Source organism: Rhipicephalus sanguineus, chromosome 7, assembly GCF_013339695.2.
Source record: "Rhipicephalus sanguineus isolate Rsan-2018 chromosome 7, BIME_Rsan_1.4, whole genome shotgun sequence".
NCBI lineage: Eukaryota > Metazoa > Arthropoda > Arachnida > Ixodida > Ixodidae > Rhipicephalus > Rhipicephalus sanguineus.
Genome location: NC_051182.1, coordinates 27054325 through 27072841, shown reverse-complemented (window position 1 = coordinate 27072841; position 18517 = coordinate 27054325). Strand labels below are relative to the sequence as shown.

The 18517-nt window shown below is 45.4% G+C and overlaps 1 protein-coding gene across 1 annotated transcript; it reads right to left on the bottom strand.

Moving 5' to 3' along the window:
* Nucleotides 1-396: 396 nt before the first annotated feature.
* LOC119398568 (pseudouridine-5'-phosphatase) lies at nucleotides 397-11940 on the bottom strand. Its single transcript, XM_049417351.1, has 4 exons — nucleotides 11880-11940; nucleotides 10105-10229; nucleotides 9117-9432; nucleotides 397-635 (listed from the first exon to the last, which is right to left on the bottom strand). Exons 1-4 carry the CDS (start codon nucleotides 11938-11940, stop codon nucleotides 397-399), a joined length of 741 nt encoding a protein of 246 aa, XP_049273308.1.
* Between the last annotated feature and the right edge of the window lie 6577 nt (nucleotides 11941-18517).

Below are 18517 nucleotides of genomic sequence, written 5' to 3'. Positions count from 1 at the left end.
TGAAACGTTTTTTATCCCTGATATTTTATTATGAATGTTTCCTTTGTTTTTTTGTTTTTTTTGTTTTTTTCGTGCGCCAGTACAAAAACCTTACGGTTGTTCCTGGGCACATTAAATAAACGTTTGATTTGATTTGATTTGATTATTATTATTATTATTGTTATTATTATTAACCTCTTTGACTTGTCAACCCCAAGCTTGTCTTAAAATAGGCTGATTGGAGACTAAAGCGGAAACATGTTTTAGCTCTCCCAGTTCGGCCCAACTAAAACACTTAACACTTCTGCACTCTCATCGACCCACAGCAGCTTGGATATGGAGCAGCGGTGATGCTATTCCTTTTCAATGAAAGAAAACGAATATTCGCTATTCGTTAGAGGTGAGTTTGTTGCAGTATTATACCTTTTCGGGTGCTGGATGGTCATCGAACTTAGACGCCGCGATGAGGAAGATGTCAGGGTGTGGTCTGCCATGCTTCACCTCGGAATCCTCGCCCGATATGAGCACATGGTTGAAGAGCGACAAGACATCGCGGTGGTGCCTCATCTTCTGGCCGAAAGAGAGCGGCATGCAGCCGGTGGTCGCCGCGATCGGAACGCCGTGCGCGCGGAGATGGCGTATCAGACGCTCAGCACCTGATTTAAAATGAATGGCATGTTTGGTAGTGTAGTCCATATACACGGTGTTTCAGCTACTTCGTGCCAAGTATTTGAAAAAAAAAAACACGCGCTACGCGTGTCAGATAGGTCCACTATTGTTCGAAGCCGTATGTACCACGTCAGGATATTTTAGTTCCATTCCGCTAAGCTGGGTAATTGGCATATATCCCTTTATGAGACTTTCAATTAATAACTCTATCAAAAAATCTTCCATACAAAAGTTCTACCACTTGTTCTGAAATGTCGCAACGTTTCATTTTTGCTGAGATAACTGCCAATCCGCGAAGCTGGGTAATTAACAAAGATTGCTTAATTAACCTTCAGCAGAGTAAACATAACGAAAAACATTAAACAGAAACCTGAAGTAAAGTAAAACGTTGGGCGAAATGGCGTTGGTTCATGATAAACAGAAGCGCGTCGTCCCGTGCCCATCTTTTTGTTTGTGTGCAGTAATATTGCGTGATTCTGTTTACCATGAGAAAAGTAAAGCAGCGCTGGATCATTTCACCTATGCAAAGATAACGGCGCTGTCTAATTTTTTTCAGCTTTAAAGTGCACAAACCTGAGAAAGCATACTTGGTGCAAGTGAGCTGAAATACCCTGTATTTAGCTCATTGCGCTGTTCTACGTCTAGGTGATAAGTGCTGCACCCCAAGTAAATGAAGGTCATCCGCTGGCATGCGCACCCACACAGCCATCCATACTTCCATGCATTCATCAATACGTTCTGGTTAACCTATGACCAAGTCTAAACGAAAATTTGATGTACAAGTCATCAAGCTAGTTGGAGAGGATATAAGAATGTTTGCCTTTCTCTCTCTGCACTCGGAAGAGCCTCGTTATCATTGTAGGCCTGTAGCGGCGACGAGGATGAAGTTATCCTGACATGCGGAAGGGAATGCACTCAGCGTCCTACTAGAGCCGCTAAACGTTCCCAACCGCACTCGAGGCTCTGTTAAGGTCTGACCACACGCACACTTAGCAGCGCGTCAGCGCGTGGCTTTTAGCCTCGGCGCCGCGCCCTCTATGGGGAGAGGGGGCGCGCGGCTTCGTGTGGCCACGCGCCCACTCCCTCCATAGGGAGAGGGCGCGGTGCCGCGTCTACATGCCACGCGCTGACGCGCTGCAAGGGCTACGTGTGGTCAGGCCTTTACACTCCCGAATTTCCCGATGCGCGCGCGTGAGGACGTTGCGTTTCGTCACGTCAAGCCGGCGATGCTAAGCCAGGCGCAAATTGGTCTCCGCTACAGTCGAGCCGGTTCCAACGCGCCGGCGCGGTCGCAGCTCGAGGAGTGCCAGCGAAGGAGAGCGAAGAACGCGCCGCGCCACTTGTCGGGAACCGACAAAACAGGCCGCGACGCAGGTTTCTCTTACATGCGAGTCCGGCGTGCGGCCGCGCGCGGCCCGCACGAAATGCAGCAGGAGCTATTCGGAGCCGAGCGACGCCCGAGCGCTCCAGGAGCCGTCGGCCGCGTCGGTGGTCAGCAGACGCCGGGCTATAGATTGCTGTCTGTTTTGCTGACGCAACGCCGTGACGCGCGTGTGCGCGCGTCGACGTTACGCTGGAGTATATCAGCCCCTTTATTCTTCCCCTGGCTAATCCTTTACATAAAGGTGGGGGCTCATCAACACTCAGCCGGCACACCTTTTGCCGAGAGCGGACACACACACACACACACACACACACACACACACACACACACACACACACACACACACACACATATATATATATATATATATATATATATATATATATATATATATATATATATATATATATATATATATATATATATATATATATATATTGTGAAAGACTTCGTACTACAATATAGGAAACAAATATTTATTTTACCCTGACAGTTTCTGACAGCCTTCTTCAAAGGATGTAAGTGAAATGAAACGGCCATTGCCGAACCCGCTGCACAAGGGCCGCCCACCCAGTTTGGGGGCCAGACAATACTTTCAAAAAAAGAGAGAGAGAAAAAGGAAGCGAGAACTCACGAAGGAAGCAACAGTGACAAAACGAGGGAGGGAAAGAACAGCGGCAGGAGAGGCGGCGGGCTATGCCCGTCTTATCTTCGTACGGTAGATAAGAAGCGGCGTGAGCAAGTGGCAAAGACAAATGTCGCTTCTACACATCACACACGCGGCGTACAAGTTCAGATGGCTCGGCGGTTGGCCCGCGGCGCCGGGCCGTGTACACACATACGACCCGCTCCAGCTGTGGGAAGACTGGCCACGATACAAAGCTAAATGTGCCCCCCCCCCTTTCCTTTTCGGAGAAAAAAAAATGAGTGGAGCCGGCTGATACATGTGGTGCCGACTGGGTCTGTTTTCACGCGCTCGATCGTTTCCTTAGCGTCCCGTGCGTCTGGACTAAAGTGTGTGTAAATAAATATATTAATTAATTAATTCCCTTTCTGGGCGCTACGATTGGTCACGGAAGCACGCCAATCGCCCAGGGCTCTCGTTGATTCCGTGGGAGAGTGATTTGAATTTGTTTATGAAATATGACTCCCGCTGTTCGCGCTCCCGTGTGTTCTGGAAGCCGGATTGTAGAAGTGTAACACTTATGTGTTCAAAAGAGTGACCAGGCAGATTAATGTGTTTGGAAAACGGCAAATTAGGGAGGCCTTTCACGTGTGCCCTGTGGTTGTTAAAACGTAAACGGAACGCGGTTTCTGTCTGTCCAACATATTCCTGCTTACACACTTCACAGCGAATTTTGTATACCACACTGCACGAGTCGCAATTAAGGTCGTCTTTAATTTTATACTCATAGTCCGAATAGGAGGCTTCGGCCGTATTTGTGGTCACCATGTGTTTGCACACCCTGCAGCGAGGTTTCCCGCGTGGTCTACAGCCCTGATGGTGGTCGGATTTGTGTGTTTTCGCCCTGACCAGGAAGTCTCTCAGGTTTTTATTTCTTCGGTAAACCACCTTGGGTGGGGTTTGAAATACGGTAGAGAGTCGACTACTCTGTTGAAGTTTGTTGAAGTGGCGGCTTAATATAGAGTTTACGCGAGGGGCTGCGGCGGAGTACGTGAGAACTAAATTTGCCCCTAAAATTCTATCTTTATTTCGGTCCCTTTCTTCCATTGTGACCCCTCGGTCCAGGGAGCGAGCGCGCTCAATTGCATTGACAATAATTTTTTCGGGGTACTTTTGACGCAGGAATGCTGTTCTCAGTTCCTGTGCGTGGGTGTCAAATTGTGTAATTTCAGAGCAAATTCTTCTGTATCTGTGGGCTTGAGAGTAGGGGACACCTGTTTTGCAGTGGCGGGGGTGACTACTGTGGAAATGCAGATATTGTTGGCGGTCAGTTGGTTTTTTATATAGGGAGGTGGAGATGCTGGTGCCATTGACCGTTACAGTGACATCCAGGAAATGAACACTCTCCTGCGAGTACGTGTGTGTAAATGTTATCGAAGGGTGCACGGAGTTGAAACCAGAGATTTCACTTACATCCTTTGAAGAAGGCTGGTCCTCCAGCCGAAACTGTCAGGGTAAAATAAATATTTGTTTCCTATATTGTAGTACGAAGTCTTTCACAATTTTTATTACTGTAGCCAGAAGAAGTTCTCCGTTATCCATATATATATATATATATATATATATATATATATATATATATATATATATATATATATATATATATATATATATAGGCAGGCATGGTGGTGGAGTGGCCGTAGCGTTGCAAGTAGTCAAGTAGATCCTCCGTGAGAAGTCACAACGTTGTTTATTTCGACGTTTCAGCCAGAGTCTGGCCTTCATCCTGATGAAGGCCAGACTCTGGCTGAAACGTCGAAATAAACAACGTTGTGACTTCTCACGGAGGATCTACTTGACTACTATATCTATATATATATATATATATATATATATATATATATATATATATATATATATATATATATATATATGTATGTAGGAAAAAGGTATACGCTTCTAAAAAACTATTTGTCGACGTTTCGATCGGAGAGATCGGTCTCCGATCGAAACGTCGACAAATAAACAGCTTTTTAGGAGCGTATACCTTTTTCCTAATTATTTTACGGCAACCGAAGACAGACTCTTCATAATCTACGTGTATATATATATATATATATATATATATATATATATATATATATATATATATATATATATATATATATATATGTGGGAAAAGAATCACGCCTACCCCGATAGAATAAGGAATGAAGAAAGAAACTACGACTTTCGTTGGTTTGGCACTGTATATATATATATATATATATAGGGGTTATGGGAAGTATCACGCAGGCCCTGGCACTGTAGGAAGGTATTTGAGACACGACGTACGGAGCACAGTTTATTTCGACGTTTCGGCCGTGGGACCGGCCTTCGTCTAGGAAGGCCGGTCCCACGGCCGAAACGTCGAAATAAACTGTGCTCCGTACGTCGTGTCTCAAATACCTTCCTATATATATATATAATATATATATATATATATATATATGAGTATGAGAGGTGGCACTTTAAGAAAACGGCATTTATTACGTCGACGTTTCGGTCAGAGCCTGACTTTTCTCAAGACGAAATGTTCGTGCATATGTCCGTATTTATATGGACATCATATGAGAGGGGAACGCTGCTTTACTTTTCTCTGATAAACAAAATGGCACAATATTACTGCACACAAACAGATGGACACAGGACGATGCGCTTCTGTTATCATGAACCAACACCAACTCGCCCACCTCCTTCCCCTCTCATTTGATGTCCATATAAACACGAAAATATGCACGAACATTTCGTCTTGAGAAAGGTCAGGCTCTGACCCGAAACGTCGACGTAATAAATCAAGTGTTCTTGAAGTGCCACATCTCATACTTATACTTATACGGCAACCACTCCTCCAACTATATATATATATATATATATATATATATATATATATATATATATATATATATTCCATTTATTTCTTTATTGCATACTGTGGACAGGAAGTCCATGCAGGGTGGGTAGAACACATTAGGTCAACGGAAGTAAAACAATTTTGTAAGTTCAGCGATACAATTTTGAGCACACAAACACACAAACCAACAAAAACAACAAAAGAAAAATACATTTTTAGGGAGACTACTTTGAAGAATGCAAGTGTAAAAAGAAAAATAGTAAAATATAGTAGCGTTTATAGATGTAGTAAGTTGTTCCAATCATTTTTGTGCGCGGAAAAGCGCCAGGCCTGCGCTGAAACCGCAGCACAGTCACAGCGAAAGCTGGTAGAGCGGCGTTTCTAGAGCCCGTTGTAAGCTCTCTTGGGGCTACTAATACAAGTACACTAGCAGGGTGCCCACTACGCCATATATCACAATTTTGTGAAGTTGGCAAGCACCTACGAAGTAATTATTCGTCATTCTGCGGAGAAGCGAGGCACCAGCTACACCTCTGTAAGGCATTATGTGCACTTTGTTGACGCGACGACTGATGACGATGAAGAATTATGGCTCAGCCCTTTGTAATGGGTTGGAAGCATTAAACGGCCCACCAGGTATGTAATTTGCATTGGGTGACGCCCGGTCGCTATTTCCCTCTCCATCATGCTGTATAACATATGTCGACGTGGGAGGGAAACGGGGGGGGGGGGCGAAGAACTTTACTGAGACCTTGAGGAAATGGAGTTATGGGCTTCCTTGGCAACCAATACAAGTGCACTTGCGAGGAACCGACTACGCTATAAATCATTGTAACTTTTCAGAAGTAGGGCAGCAGGAACTGTGGCATTTTTCGTCATTCTACGGAGAGCCGTGGTACCTGCTAAACGCATTTAAGGCATTATGCGCACTTTGTTGATGCTGTGCCTGATGACGATGAAGAATTATGGTGGAGCCCTTTGTAATGCGTTGGAAGCATTCAACAGCCTACTCGTTGCACAATTCGCATTGTGTGATGCCTGGTTACAGAATTCGCGTTGTGCGACGCTTGGTGCTTATTTTACTCTTCTACCACGCTATAATGCCACGCTATAATGTCACGTGGTCGTGACGTCGACGAAGGCAGCAGTCAGCATGTCAGAGATGAAACTCTTTATTTGGACGAACTTGTAGCCGGGAAACTGAAACTCAAACTGCAGCTATACACTGATAGCGGCGAACAGAGCTTCGACCGTCGGTCAACTGACAAGCGGTGAAGCGCGTCGGCATTTAAGCGTGTGTCGTCGAATATTCCAGCGTTATCGCGGGCTGTCGCGCAAATTCTAGAATAAGCTCGAGTGTGCGCGTCTTGCGCGCACTCTTAACAAAACGATCTACAATGATCGCGAAGCTTCTCGAACGATGAGGCGCGGTTCGCGCTGAGCGTTGCTGACAGTCTTTGTGGCCGCAAACCGAATACAGCAAAAGTGATAAAGAAACGCACGTGGCAATATGCTATTGTGGTTCTTTCCCGACATGAAGCCTGTATAGGACCTTTTTGACAAGCAGATTCAAGCACCGGCATGGCGCAGAGGTTGATTACTGGGCTCCCACGCAGAGGGCCCAGGTTCGAACCTCGTTCCATCGCGGAATTTTTTCTTATTTCGTTTCTTTTCTTATTCCGAGCTATAGTGGTTACGGACACCGGCGGCGGCGGCGGCGAACAACTACGGCGCCAAGAACTGCCGCTGAAATGATCTCATAGCAACTTTCGCTGTAAAAATGAGTACTTCAATAGGTTCGTTTGGGCGAAATAGGGGGTTAGAGCATTTGGGTGATGTAGGCGAGTAGGCCTCGTCATTAGTGGACTTAGGCAAACTGCCGGGTCAAGTGCGAGTTTGTTAGTAACTGTGAATGAAATTCGAGCCGCAATTTCTTTCGACGTGATTCAAGTGTCGGAATATCATTAGATTGCATTAGTTCAGTTGGTGAGTCGGACGTTGAAAACTTGTTATAAACAAACCGGATAGCCTGTCTTTGAATTTGCTCCAGCTTTTTATGTTACATTGTGTGTAGGGGTCCCATGCAATGCAGGCGTACTCGAGCTTCTGTCGAAATAAGTAGTTATAGGCGAGAAGTTTAACAGAGTCTGGGACATCTTTAAGTTTGTATTTAAGAAAACACAGTTTAGAAAAGGCAGAGGAAGATATGTTTTGCACATGAAGGTTCCAGGACAGGTTGTTGCAAATAGCGACACCTAAATATTTATAGTTAGTGACTTCTTTAAGCGCAGAGACGCCCAGCATATAACTGTAATTTAGAGGTGTTTTCTTTCGGGAAATTGGTAGAAAAACAGCTTTTTACACATTCAAGATCAACATTTTGTACATTAAAGGATTGCGGCAATGGAAAGTGTGACTGAGGCTTTCATTTAGATCATCTTGGTCACTAGCGCGTGTGATATCTTTAAATAACGCACAATCGTCCGCGAAAAGTCTGAATGAAACGTTTGGCTGAAGAACATCAACAGTGTCATTGACGTACAAGTGGAACAAAAAAGGGCCCAACACACTTCCCTGCGGTACCCCAGAAGTGACTGGAAAACAGGCCGAGTATGCCCACCTATGTCTACGAGCTGCCCACATTGTTTAGGCATTCAGCGATCCGATAAAGCTTTAGCCTAAATATTAATTCAGATTATATATATATATATATATATTATATATATATATATATATATATATATATATATATATATATATATATATATATATATATATATATATATATATATATATATATTTGTGCATGTGTGCATTTTCGCGACTATGTGGTACAACAGCACAAGGACCGCCTGACATCTCCGGTATGATGCCATCAGCTCTTGAAAACACAGATGCCCATTTTCCTGTTATCTTTCGCCGTGACCTTCTGCAACAAGGCGTGAGTGCGCAAGAAAGCCTTCCCGGTGTTCAAATTCATCATCCCCCAAGCGACGCAGCACAAACTCCTTCGGCTTCTCACGCTCCTGCAGGTGCCCATCGACGCGCGTCTTCTCGCGGTGGTCACCTGGCGTACGCCGAATCTCCGATGGCAAGTCTTTAACTACACCGACACTAGAATATCCAGGCCTTGAAAACAGACAAGCTTGCGATCCCGTGCAAGCCCGACCAAGTCTACAGTCCGTGATCCCACAGCTCTTTCAAAAGCTAGAAGCCCACATCTGCGCGCGTATAACTCCGCGTCACCATGCATGAGAAGCGCACTACGCGGTATCCCTTTTACGAGTTCTGGAGATGCTACAGATCCAGTACTAGTGGCTTTGCGTCTATGGGCCTGGCTACTGTAGGACAAAGGAAATTTAAATGCATGTATTTCTGTACGAAATTTGTTTTCATGAGTAGATAAGGGCGGTGTAATACAACCAGACACATTGCAAATTAGCGTTCTGGGCAAGCGTCACTATTAGGCAGTGAAAATTACCACAAACAACGCTGCCTAACTTTAGTGTGCAGGTTTCGGTAAATTCCTTAAAACAAATGCCGATGTATTGTCAGAGAGAACTCACCCGGCATGACGCGCGAGAAGCATAGTGTAAGCTTGTATAAACGGTCCAATTCGTACAGGTAGTAGTCCTCACTGATCGGCAGCCCCAGAGCGTCAATGATGATGCGCGCTGCTTCAGTATCCGGCATTCCCATCACTCTCTTCTTCAGCTCCCACGTGTAGGTCTTGCCGTACCGTCCGGCCACTTCTTCCACTGCGGCCGCGTACACCTTGTCTGCGTCTTTTAGACGAAAGGTTTGCGAGATGCAGATGGATGCAGGTAAAATAGTTCGCTGACTTATTGTTAGTAATTCATCGGCTCTGAATAAGGAACGGCTCTGAATAAGGAATAAGAAAGACTTGATTTGGCAAACCTGATCAATGGAGGATGGTATACATGGCATTACTTTTGCGAAGGCGTAATTCTTCAGACGCACACAGCAGGGCAGGCAGTACAGAAAAGTGATGACACGCTACAGAGCAAATAAACTGCTCTATGTTACGCTGAAGAGCACGAATAGTACAGATGAATGGTGAATATTAATGACCATAAAGTCACACCTTTCGCTGAAGACAGAAACACAACACATTTATACCTACAGATAAAACAGTTATAGTGACCACGTTATAGCTTATAATGGTAATAGGAGCAATATTAGTAGTAACAACTGTAATAATTATTACCTTATAAGGCAAATGTTTTGATTAAACGTTAGCGCACTGCTCCTAACCGTGTTACGTGACATTTTCAGCCAGTAGATTATCACCGAAAATAAAAGGCGTTAGGGCGTTCTTGTGGAGAAAACAATGTTGAGAAATGTGGTCTCTACTGCTGCAGCAGGTAAATTTCAAGAAAGGCAATATGCAGAAACACTTGTGGGTTTCCGTTTAAGAATACTAAAGAAACAGCGGCAACTAAATAACAACACTAATGACTCCACTACGGTGAATCAGCATTGCCGGCGCAAGAGTCGTGCGACCAAAGTTGCGGTGTTGCGGCTCTCGCCGACCGGCGGAGAAGGGTGCGTGGGAGAGAGCACACCGACACTGGGCATGTCCGTTGCTATGACGACGCCCGTGCTATGACGACGCCCGTGCTCGAAGCACAGCGCTTCGAGGTCAAACGTTGGCTGTGCTTCGAGGTCAAACGCATGCATAAAGTTGCTTTGTGGGTCTGTCCCCGAAAGAGTATAACTATCGCTCTAATATTCATGGCGAAGAGGTGCTCGAACGTAAAGTGTCGGGACCGAAAACTGATAAAAAAATGCAGTTCCACAGAGAGGAAGTTATAATGGTGGCATGATTGAGGTACTAATTTCACCAGACTGTGAGGAATGGGAGAAGTTCAAATACTTATGCTTGCTCGTAACGAATATACGAGCATGGCAACATAAGTATAGTATGATGAGACAGTTATGCATGCGTATTATCTTAATGCTGATTAGCTGGTGACCGATGCTTGGTTTTGCCTCAGAATCAAGAAAGGAGTCGTAGCTTTCACAGCAAAAGAACAAAAGCTCTCTCAAATCAGTGTTATCGGGAAATAACTGTCATTACAGTACGCTTCCACTTGCAACGGCTTCGCTGTGTGCGCCTGGGCGATATAGTCTCGAGAGGCAAAGGAATTCATTACGCATGATTGGGTTGTTGGTTTCGACCGATGATGTGGTGTAGGAGTGGGTAGTGAAGGTCAGTAATTATCTCAAAAGTGTTCTAGCCTTCTCGAGGAGTGCCGAGTGAGAGTCGTCGGGCAGGCTTGTCAGCAGAGGCTACTTGCGCAGAGTACGAGGACTGAGGATGGCTTTCAAGTGGGGAGCACTTTAGGGGCCCTAGCAGTCGTATGTTGTCGTCGCTTGGCGCAACGCAAACAAAACAACGTATAACAATAGAAAAAAAGAGGAAGCAAGCGCGAAATTGAAAGACAGAGAAAGAAAGTGAAAAAAAATACGAAGAAAATAGAAATAAAGAGAAAAACAGAAAAAGAACGGAATAACAGAAAAAGAAAGAAAGAGAGGAGGAAAAAAGACAAAAACCAAAGAGAAACAGAGAAGGCTGTCCAGTTCCACACTTCCTTCAGGCTTGGCACCACTAGTGCGAAGCTGCCTTATTCTTTTTTAATTGGAAAAGATGGTTTGAAGAGATTTAGGAAAGCATCAATTACTTGCTGCGTTGACTCATCGCACGCATTGTGTGACACATAATCCTGTTATAATAAGAGTCTTGCCGCACGCTAGCGATAGCTTTTCCTGCTTAATATGTCGGCAAAACTTTGTCAAACGGAATATGCTTTTACATTTGGTTCACGATTGCCTCTGGTGTCATTGTTCGCAAAAAGAATTTGATCGCACAGTCTTGATGTTCGCGATTGTTGCGTCTCATCTTTTACCAGTTAATGTCCTGTAAAAATGGTTGTCTAGCTGTCAGGTTGTAATATGGCACACTCGGTACCCGAAGCCTGTGGGCACGTTCGGGGATGGCTAACACCATTGCATGCTCTGGGCGTAAAGAGAGAGCGTGTTGAACCCGTTATTCTTATAGTGGCCTCATGAATAAAATTCTCTGCTGATGCTCTTTCTTTACCGTGCATTACTTAGCACTATTCGCAAGTTCTAAAACAGATAACATTTGACCGATGTGCTGAAGCGTTGTGGAATGTGCGACAGAACGTTCGACGTCTGGAAAAGCATGAAATAACCCCGCCCTTCCTTCAGTATCTTATTCGGTACACAGATAATGATAAGGAAAATAAAATCAAGCTGAAGTGCAAAAGATGTACTTGTCTTACCTAAAACGACGCCGTCAATGTCGAAAATGACGTGTGTAACAGGCTTGAAGCGTGTCGCCATGGTTCGAGCTGCGAGTGTCTTCTTTTTCTTCTTCACTGAAAGACAGCATGTAGGCAAGGATTCTGACGACGACGATGATGATGATGATGACCTCTTACTGATGGCGCTTACCCACAAAGGGGCATGGTCCAAGAACCGGGCGACAGAATCTTTGAATTAAATACTTATGAAGCTAAAGACAAACGTTGAAACTTTAGACTAAAAGAGAGAAAAAAACATTGCTAATACTTAAAAATTTCACAGAGCACACAGTCAGACTATCAGATGTGATATTTGACGGATGTAAAAACGGGTTGTAATTAATAATGAAACTAAGCCAATATACAATAGCATGGTAATCTTTTTGTTTCCTGTGTGTAATCAAACGCTGCAGAGTGGACATCCCTGTGGCTATAACCTAATGTAATGTCACCAAATGATAAAATTTGCACAACATTGATTTGTTATCCTAACTTTTGAAGGGGAGCGACGAGGCATCTCTTTCTCTGATTAGAATACCGGTGGCAGAATAAAAAAAAATGCTCTATTTTCTCTATTTCACCGCAAGACTGACATAACGGTGACGCGCTGAGTCCAGCTTTACGTAAGTAATAATTAAACTTCGGAATTCTGCAGCGTAGTCTGGTGAAAGTAACTTCTAATTGCCGTGATTCACACCACTGCTTATTCCAGCAAAGTCTTAGATGTGAGAAGTCGCTGAATTGATCCAAAGAAAATTTGCCTATTTCATTATGCAGACACGCATTTCGAAATCTTAATGCTCTCGCGTAAGCAGTATCGGGTGTCATCGGTGTAATGGGCCCGCTTAGACATGTTGTGGCTAATGAGTCCGCCATCTAATTTAAATATATTGCGCAGTGGCCTGGTACATATAACAGCAGAATTTTTCGCATGTTGCCTGGTATAAAATGATGAAACATATTATTGAGCGTTAAGTTTGTCGCCGAAGAGAGCGCCGAACATACTGAAAGAGCATCTGTAATACAACTGCTTATGATTCGCTTCAAGAAAGTTTTCGTAGAGCCAGAACAAATGCAAATAAATGTTCAATGAAGATAGGTGTGTAATCTTGAAGTCGAACAGGAAAAAACCAGTCAAAAGAAGAGAAAATGCCTACCCCAGCCTTTTCGTTTGATACGGATGCGTCAGTCACAATTACAGTAAAACCTCGGTGATACGAATCTCGCGGGGTTGCCAAAAATATTCGTATCACCCGAAATTCGTATCACCAGAAAGCATGGAAAGTTAGTATGTGACAAAATAAAGTTGGCATACGTTTTGATTTAGTGTTTCTCAGGGCCGCACCGACGTTATGAACAGCTCTAAATGATTGCCAGTAAAGTTTTTGGACGTCAACGATTATACTTGTACTCGTAAATATACGGTGCGTGCGCGTGTGTATAGTTAATGAACCAGATGTGTTGTGACCCGTGACCGCTGATAGATCATCCTGCCTAATCTTACTACGCTTTCCTGCATAATATTGAAGTACAGCGGCGAAAGTGACTTTAGGAAGCGCTTTGCAAGCGATAAATGAAGCCAGAAAATTTTATAATCGCTGTCCTTTATTGCTGTTACTTTCTTATCGCGGTGGTTTTGGGGGTGCTTTTCGGGAGATTTGCGGCCGTGCCCACAAAATCGGGAGGTTTGCTCAAAATTCGGGAGTCTCCCGTGCAAATCGGAGAGTTGACATGTGCGCGCGTACGTTGCGAGGCCTAGCTCCTTCGCAGAGACCGTCCGCTTCGTCTCGGGGTCTTCGTCCACCTTTCATGGGACTTCATGATAGACCCGCAGCCCAAGTTTCAGTCTTGTTTCATAGAACGTCTGATTGCGAGGACATGGCTTGCATCGACGTGCCAGGCACGTGTTTGCACAGAACAAAGACGCTGCTGCCTCGAGCACAGCAGCGCGCGTTAACGCGTTGGAAAAAATAAAGAAAGAAACGCAAGGCCAACGCCATCCGTAATCTAAACGCGAAGGTGCATAAAGGCCTCCAAGATTCGCGCGCACAATCTCGGAGGCAACGACGCACTGTTGACAGTCGCGCAGCGCGCATGCCCGCACTCGCCGCGACTGCCGCGTCTCCGCGACAGCGTGGGCGGCACCTGTTCGTATACTGTGCATTAGCGTACGTTCGTATCAAACGTCGTGAGGTGAAAATCAGTTCGCAACAACCGTACTCCAATACATTGCAGGCTAATGGGCCTTGGCCGGGACCACAGAAAAATTCATATCACCCCGAAATTCGTACGAGCCGTGATCGTATCACCGAGGTTTTACTGTATATTGTTAATTGTCAGGTGCGAAATGTCATCTTGCAACTGATCATTTAAATACCGTAATGGCATTTGTTTGGCATTCGGAGGAAAAATATTATGAAAATCAATGTGAAGTTTTGAATGAATTGTACGTGTTGAGCCAATATGTTCAATTTTTACTTTTCATGGTTCTAGCAGCGCCTGAAGGAATATAATCTGTGGGGTGTGTAATCGCGGCCACTGTTTTTCAAAAAATAGACTCGGATATTTCATAAAAACCTAAAATAACTGATTCTGAGGCGAATTATATATGTTTAAAAAGGTTTGAACGGTAAGTATTTTGAATCTATTCATCAAAGATGGTATTCGCGCTTCGATATGCAACACATTCTGTCTGCAAAGGCGCTGCATGAATGAAGGGCCCTTATGGGCGACGGAAACTTGTCCTCATAAACATCTTAAACAAAATACGTAGAGGTTAGTGAATAGAGAATTTTAGAATCGAATCAAGTGCGAATCGAATGGTGATGAGCGCCAATCGAATACGAGTCGAATACTGTTCCAATAAATTGCGAAGAGTGCGACAACCATTTTCCTAACATGCCTAGAATTCCACAACATTGCATTTTAAACAAAACAAACTGTAACAAAGGACCATTGCCATTACTTTTAACCGACAAGAATTGCACCCGAGTTTGTCGCGCTGCCGTAGCGGATCTCAGAGGCAACGTAGAGAGGAGCGCGTGGCCTTCATCTGCTCCGCGAGGTGCTGCAACGATCCCAGCTGCTCAAAAGAAAACCACCGGCCTTTTGAAGCATAGTGTTATACTAGTAAACTAGAGGGGAAACTGGCTCTGTAATGCATACGGTATGCTGAGGCATGGATAGTGGGGAGCACAGAGCACTCAAGCGGTGCCTTTGTTGTCGAAACTGAAACGCGCTAGGTCCCTTGGTTTGCTTCGACATTGCGGCTTTGCAGGTTGTATTTGACAGCTTTAGCAAAGCGTCGTTCATGCAGCGCTCCGCACGGATGTAACGTCTTGAAAATATGCAAGATACTGCACAAATATCACGTTTTTTTTAACACGAAAGTGTTTTATGCCGAGGTCCACCAAGGTTTTCATGACGTATTTCCGCCACAGAAATACGTCAGCAAAAGGAAGGCCATCGAATGGCAAAGAAAAGAAACTATAAAAAAAAGCTCCGTTGACAGGAGTCGAACCATTGACCACTCGGTCCGCGACGCTGTCTTGCGGCAGTTTAGCCCACTGAGCTACCTCCAAACACATAACAGAGGATACATGCACGCGCCTTTTATGTTTCACACTTTCCTCTCACAGTGCTCTTGCATAGATGGATGGATGGCTGCTATGAGCGTCCTCTTTATAACGCGGTGGTTACATGTGCCACCAGGCTCGAAAAAAAAAATGCGCCGTTGCTGCGACCGTCCCATTCGGCGCGTTTCCAATAGAAGTGTAATTTCGTTTAACACACCACGAGGTAGTGGCTCTAGCCCAAGCCTCGCTCATAGCATCCATCCATATCGAAAAACAGCTCTCCGACGCTCGCCTGGTTGTCGCACCGCGTTCCCCGCTCGCCCTGTGAGAGGTAACTGCCAGGCTAGAGGGAGGAAACGACGCGCGTAGCGTTTCTCTTCGCGTTTCACCAGGCTTTGGAGGAGTGCATATCGAGTATCAGTGTTTATTATGTGCTTGTTGATGCCATATTTTCACGGGAGCCACCATGCGCGGTGTCCACGTATATGTCAAGAATTTCAGCTACCGCAAGGGTTAAATCGTCATCGTGGGCGTTAGTCATCGTTACGGAGATGTGCCACTAGGCGTCGACGTGAGTGCGTCCACATCAGGCGGTGCTACATCTGCCAAACAACAATAGACATTATACAAACTCTCATATACCAATGCACTATAATCAATCAACTACTTCATTGACGACACGTTTCATTTTCGTGTTTTATCGATTACTATGACATATGGATCAACCATCTTTTTTCTTTTTAAAAGCGCGTCTTAAAAAGACGCGGTTAACTTGGCTGCAAAACGACGAAGCGAAGTGGAGGCACCACCATGCTCCAATGAATCGCCTATACAGCAGACCGAGTTGCGTTGTGCGTAGCCGAAGCCATCAAAAAGCCACCAAAGCCCATGCTGGCTGACCATTTTTTGGCGCTGTCCAATAAAATTTGTTGCTGGGCTAGTTGGTGCATAGTTAAAATATAAGACGGTGACGCAAAACGGGACAAGGACGAATACACGAAGAAGAGACGTATCCAGTATCAACGATCCCTTCTAATTTTTAGTATGCTTCACCGCATAACATTTTCGCATTGTGGCGGAGGTGAATTATGTTTACCGTTCTTCATGAGACGGCTGTAAAGCTTTTGTTGCAGATTTCTATGAAATGCTCGCGAGCATGCTTTTTCTAGGCTTGCATATTTGAAGAGCAAACGTAGCTAGGAACAGGTTCAATGTGGCTACGGACCGTACAACTTATTGACAAGCTGTTGAGATCGAATTGGCATGGCTCTTTAGTTTGACCATTCTTTGCAAGGGAGAAATAAAAGACACGCATTTCACGCTGCGTGTTGTTATCACCCGCCCCCCTCTTTTCTGTCGCTGCAAGGGTTCCTTCATCACTTCCACTGGTCCACAAGGGGTCCTCGAAACCTCCATCGCTGACAACCACTGGTTTAGACGAAGACGATGATACAGTTTCCAGATATCGAGGAATTCTGGATGGCAGTCTTGTTCAGAGTTGTGGGTCGACTGAGCAGAGGAAAGCATAGTGATGTGTCGGAAGGTTCCAGAGCACTTCTTTTCTTCAGAAGCAAGTCTTTTAGTCAGCTGGGAAGCATTAGACTTGGTGAAATATGTTCGCCTATAATTTTGGTATTAAAGTGCTTTGCGGGCCGCTTCATCTGCTTTTTCATTGGCCAGAACACCGCAGTGAGCCGGTATCCACTGAAATGTGATAAAGGGACGTCTGATAATAGCCAAGTGGTGTAAGTACGCTATATCAAATAAAACGGGCTGATCATTTTTCTTTAAGAGGTTGAGCAATATGTGTAGGGGTCCCTTGAGGTTGGTGAAGATCACCCATCGATCAGGCGTTTGGCGCCGGACGTAGAGGACAGAGTTAAGTTCTTCTCGTTTGTTCCACTCGCCTCGCTGGTTGCGCGACATTTGCTGCTGCCGTCAAGGAAGCCGAAGGCGAGAACTTTTCATCTGCTGGCACCTTGAGGAAACGACCGCTCCGACATCATCTGGATAGAGACGTTTATTCGTTTCTCTTCTCCAGATGATGTCGGAGCGGTCGTTTCCTCAAGGTGCCAGCTGATGAAAAGTTCTCGCCTTCGGCTTCCTTGGCGGCAGCAGCAAATGTCGCGCAACCAGCGAGGCGAGTGGAACAAACGAGAAGAACTTAACTGGCGCAGTCGACAGGATGGGGGAAGAAGAGAAACGAATAAACGTCTCTATCCAGATGATGTCGGAGCGGTCGTTTCCTCAAGGTGCCAGCAGATGAAAAGTTCTCGTCTCGGCTTCCTTGGCGGCAGCAGCAAATGTCGCGCAACCAGCGAGGCGAGTGGAACAAACGAGAGAAGAACTTAACTGGCGCAGTCGAGCAGGATCTGCATGGCTGAACTGAGGAGGACAGCGGGGAGCGACATCGGCCGAGACTGACGACAACCACCTTCAACTGACTACCGCGCTGCGGGATCAACGAAGCAAGGCTAGTCCACCGGATTCCGAGGAGGAAGAGCGCACCGCAAGGCTACTGCAGGCGGGTACCTCTTGATTTTCTGTCGGGCGCAGGCGATGACAAAGCATTACAACTTGCGAGACAGAGAAAGGGACAACTCGGAAATGAACGGGGACGGGGCAGAAAACTTGCAGGCATTGGGAGTCGCCGACAGCGGCACGGGGGGTCAGGGTAGTGGCACGTCAGATACGGCGTCGGAACAGCAGCTAGCGCTGCTACAGCTTCAATTGAAAATTGCCGAGGCTAAGGAAAAGCCGGAGATCATTGAGGCGATCGAGGCAATCGGGGCAGACGACGAGGAATGTTTAGAGGAACAGGAAAGGAAGCGCAGGAAAGAAATAGAGAAAGAGGAATGGAAGCGCAGGCAGGAAAAACTCGAAGAAAATAGGAGGAAGATGCAGGCATTAGACGAAGAGCTAGAAAGGTTGCACCGTGAGCTTGATGCACTGAAAAAAAGAGGCCTCACATCTGTAGATGTAGCGCACAAACGGTGCGATGTAGCGGCGGTGCCGTTTGAGGCCAAAGATAAGGCTAGTGCT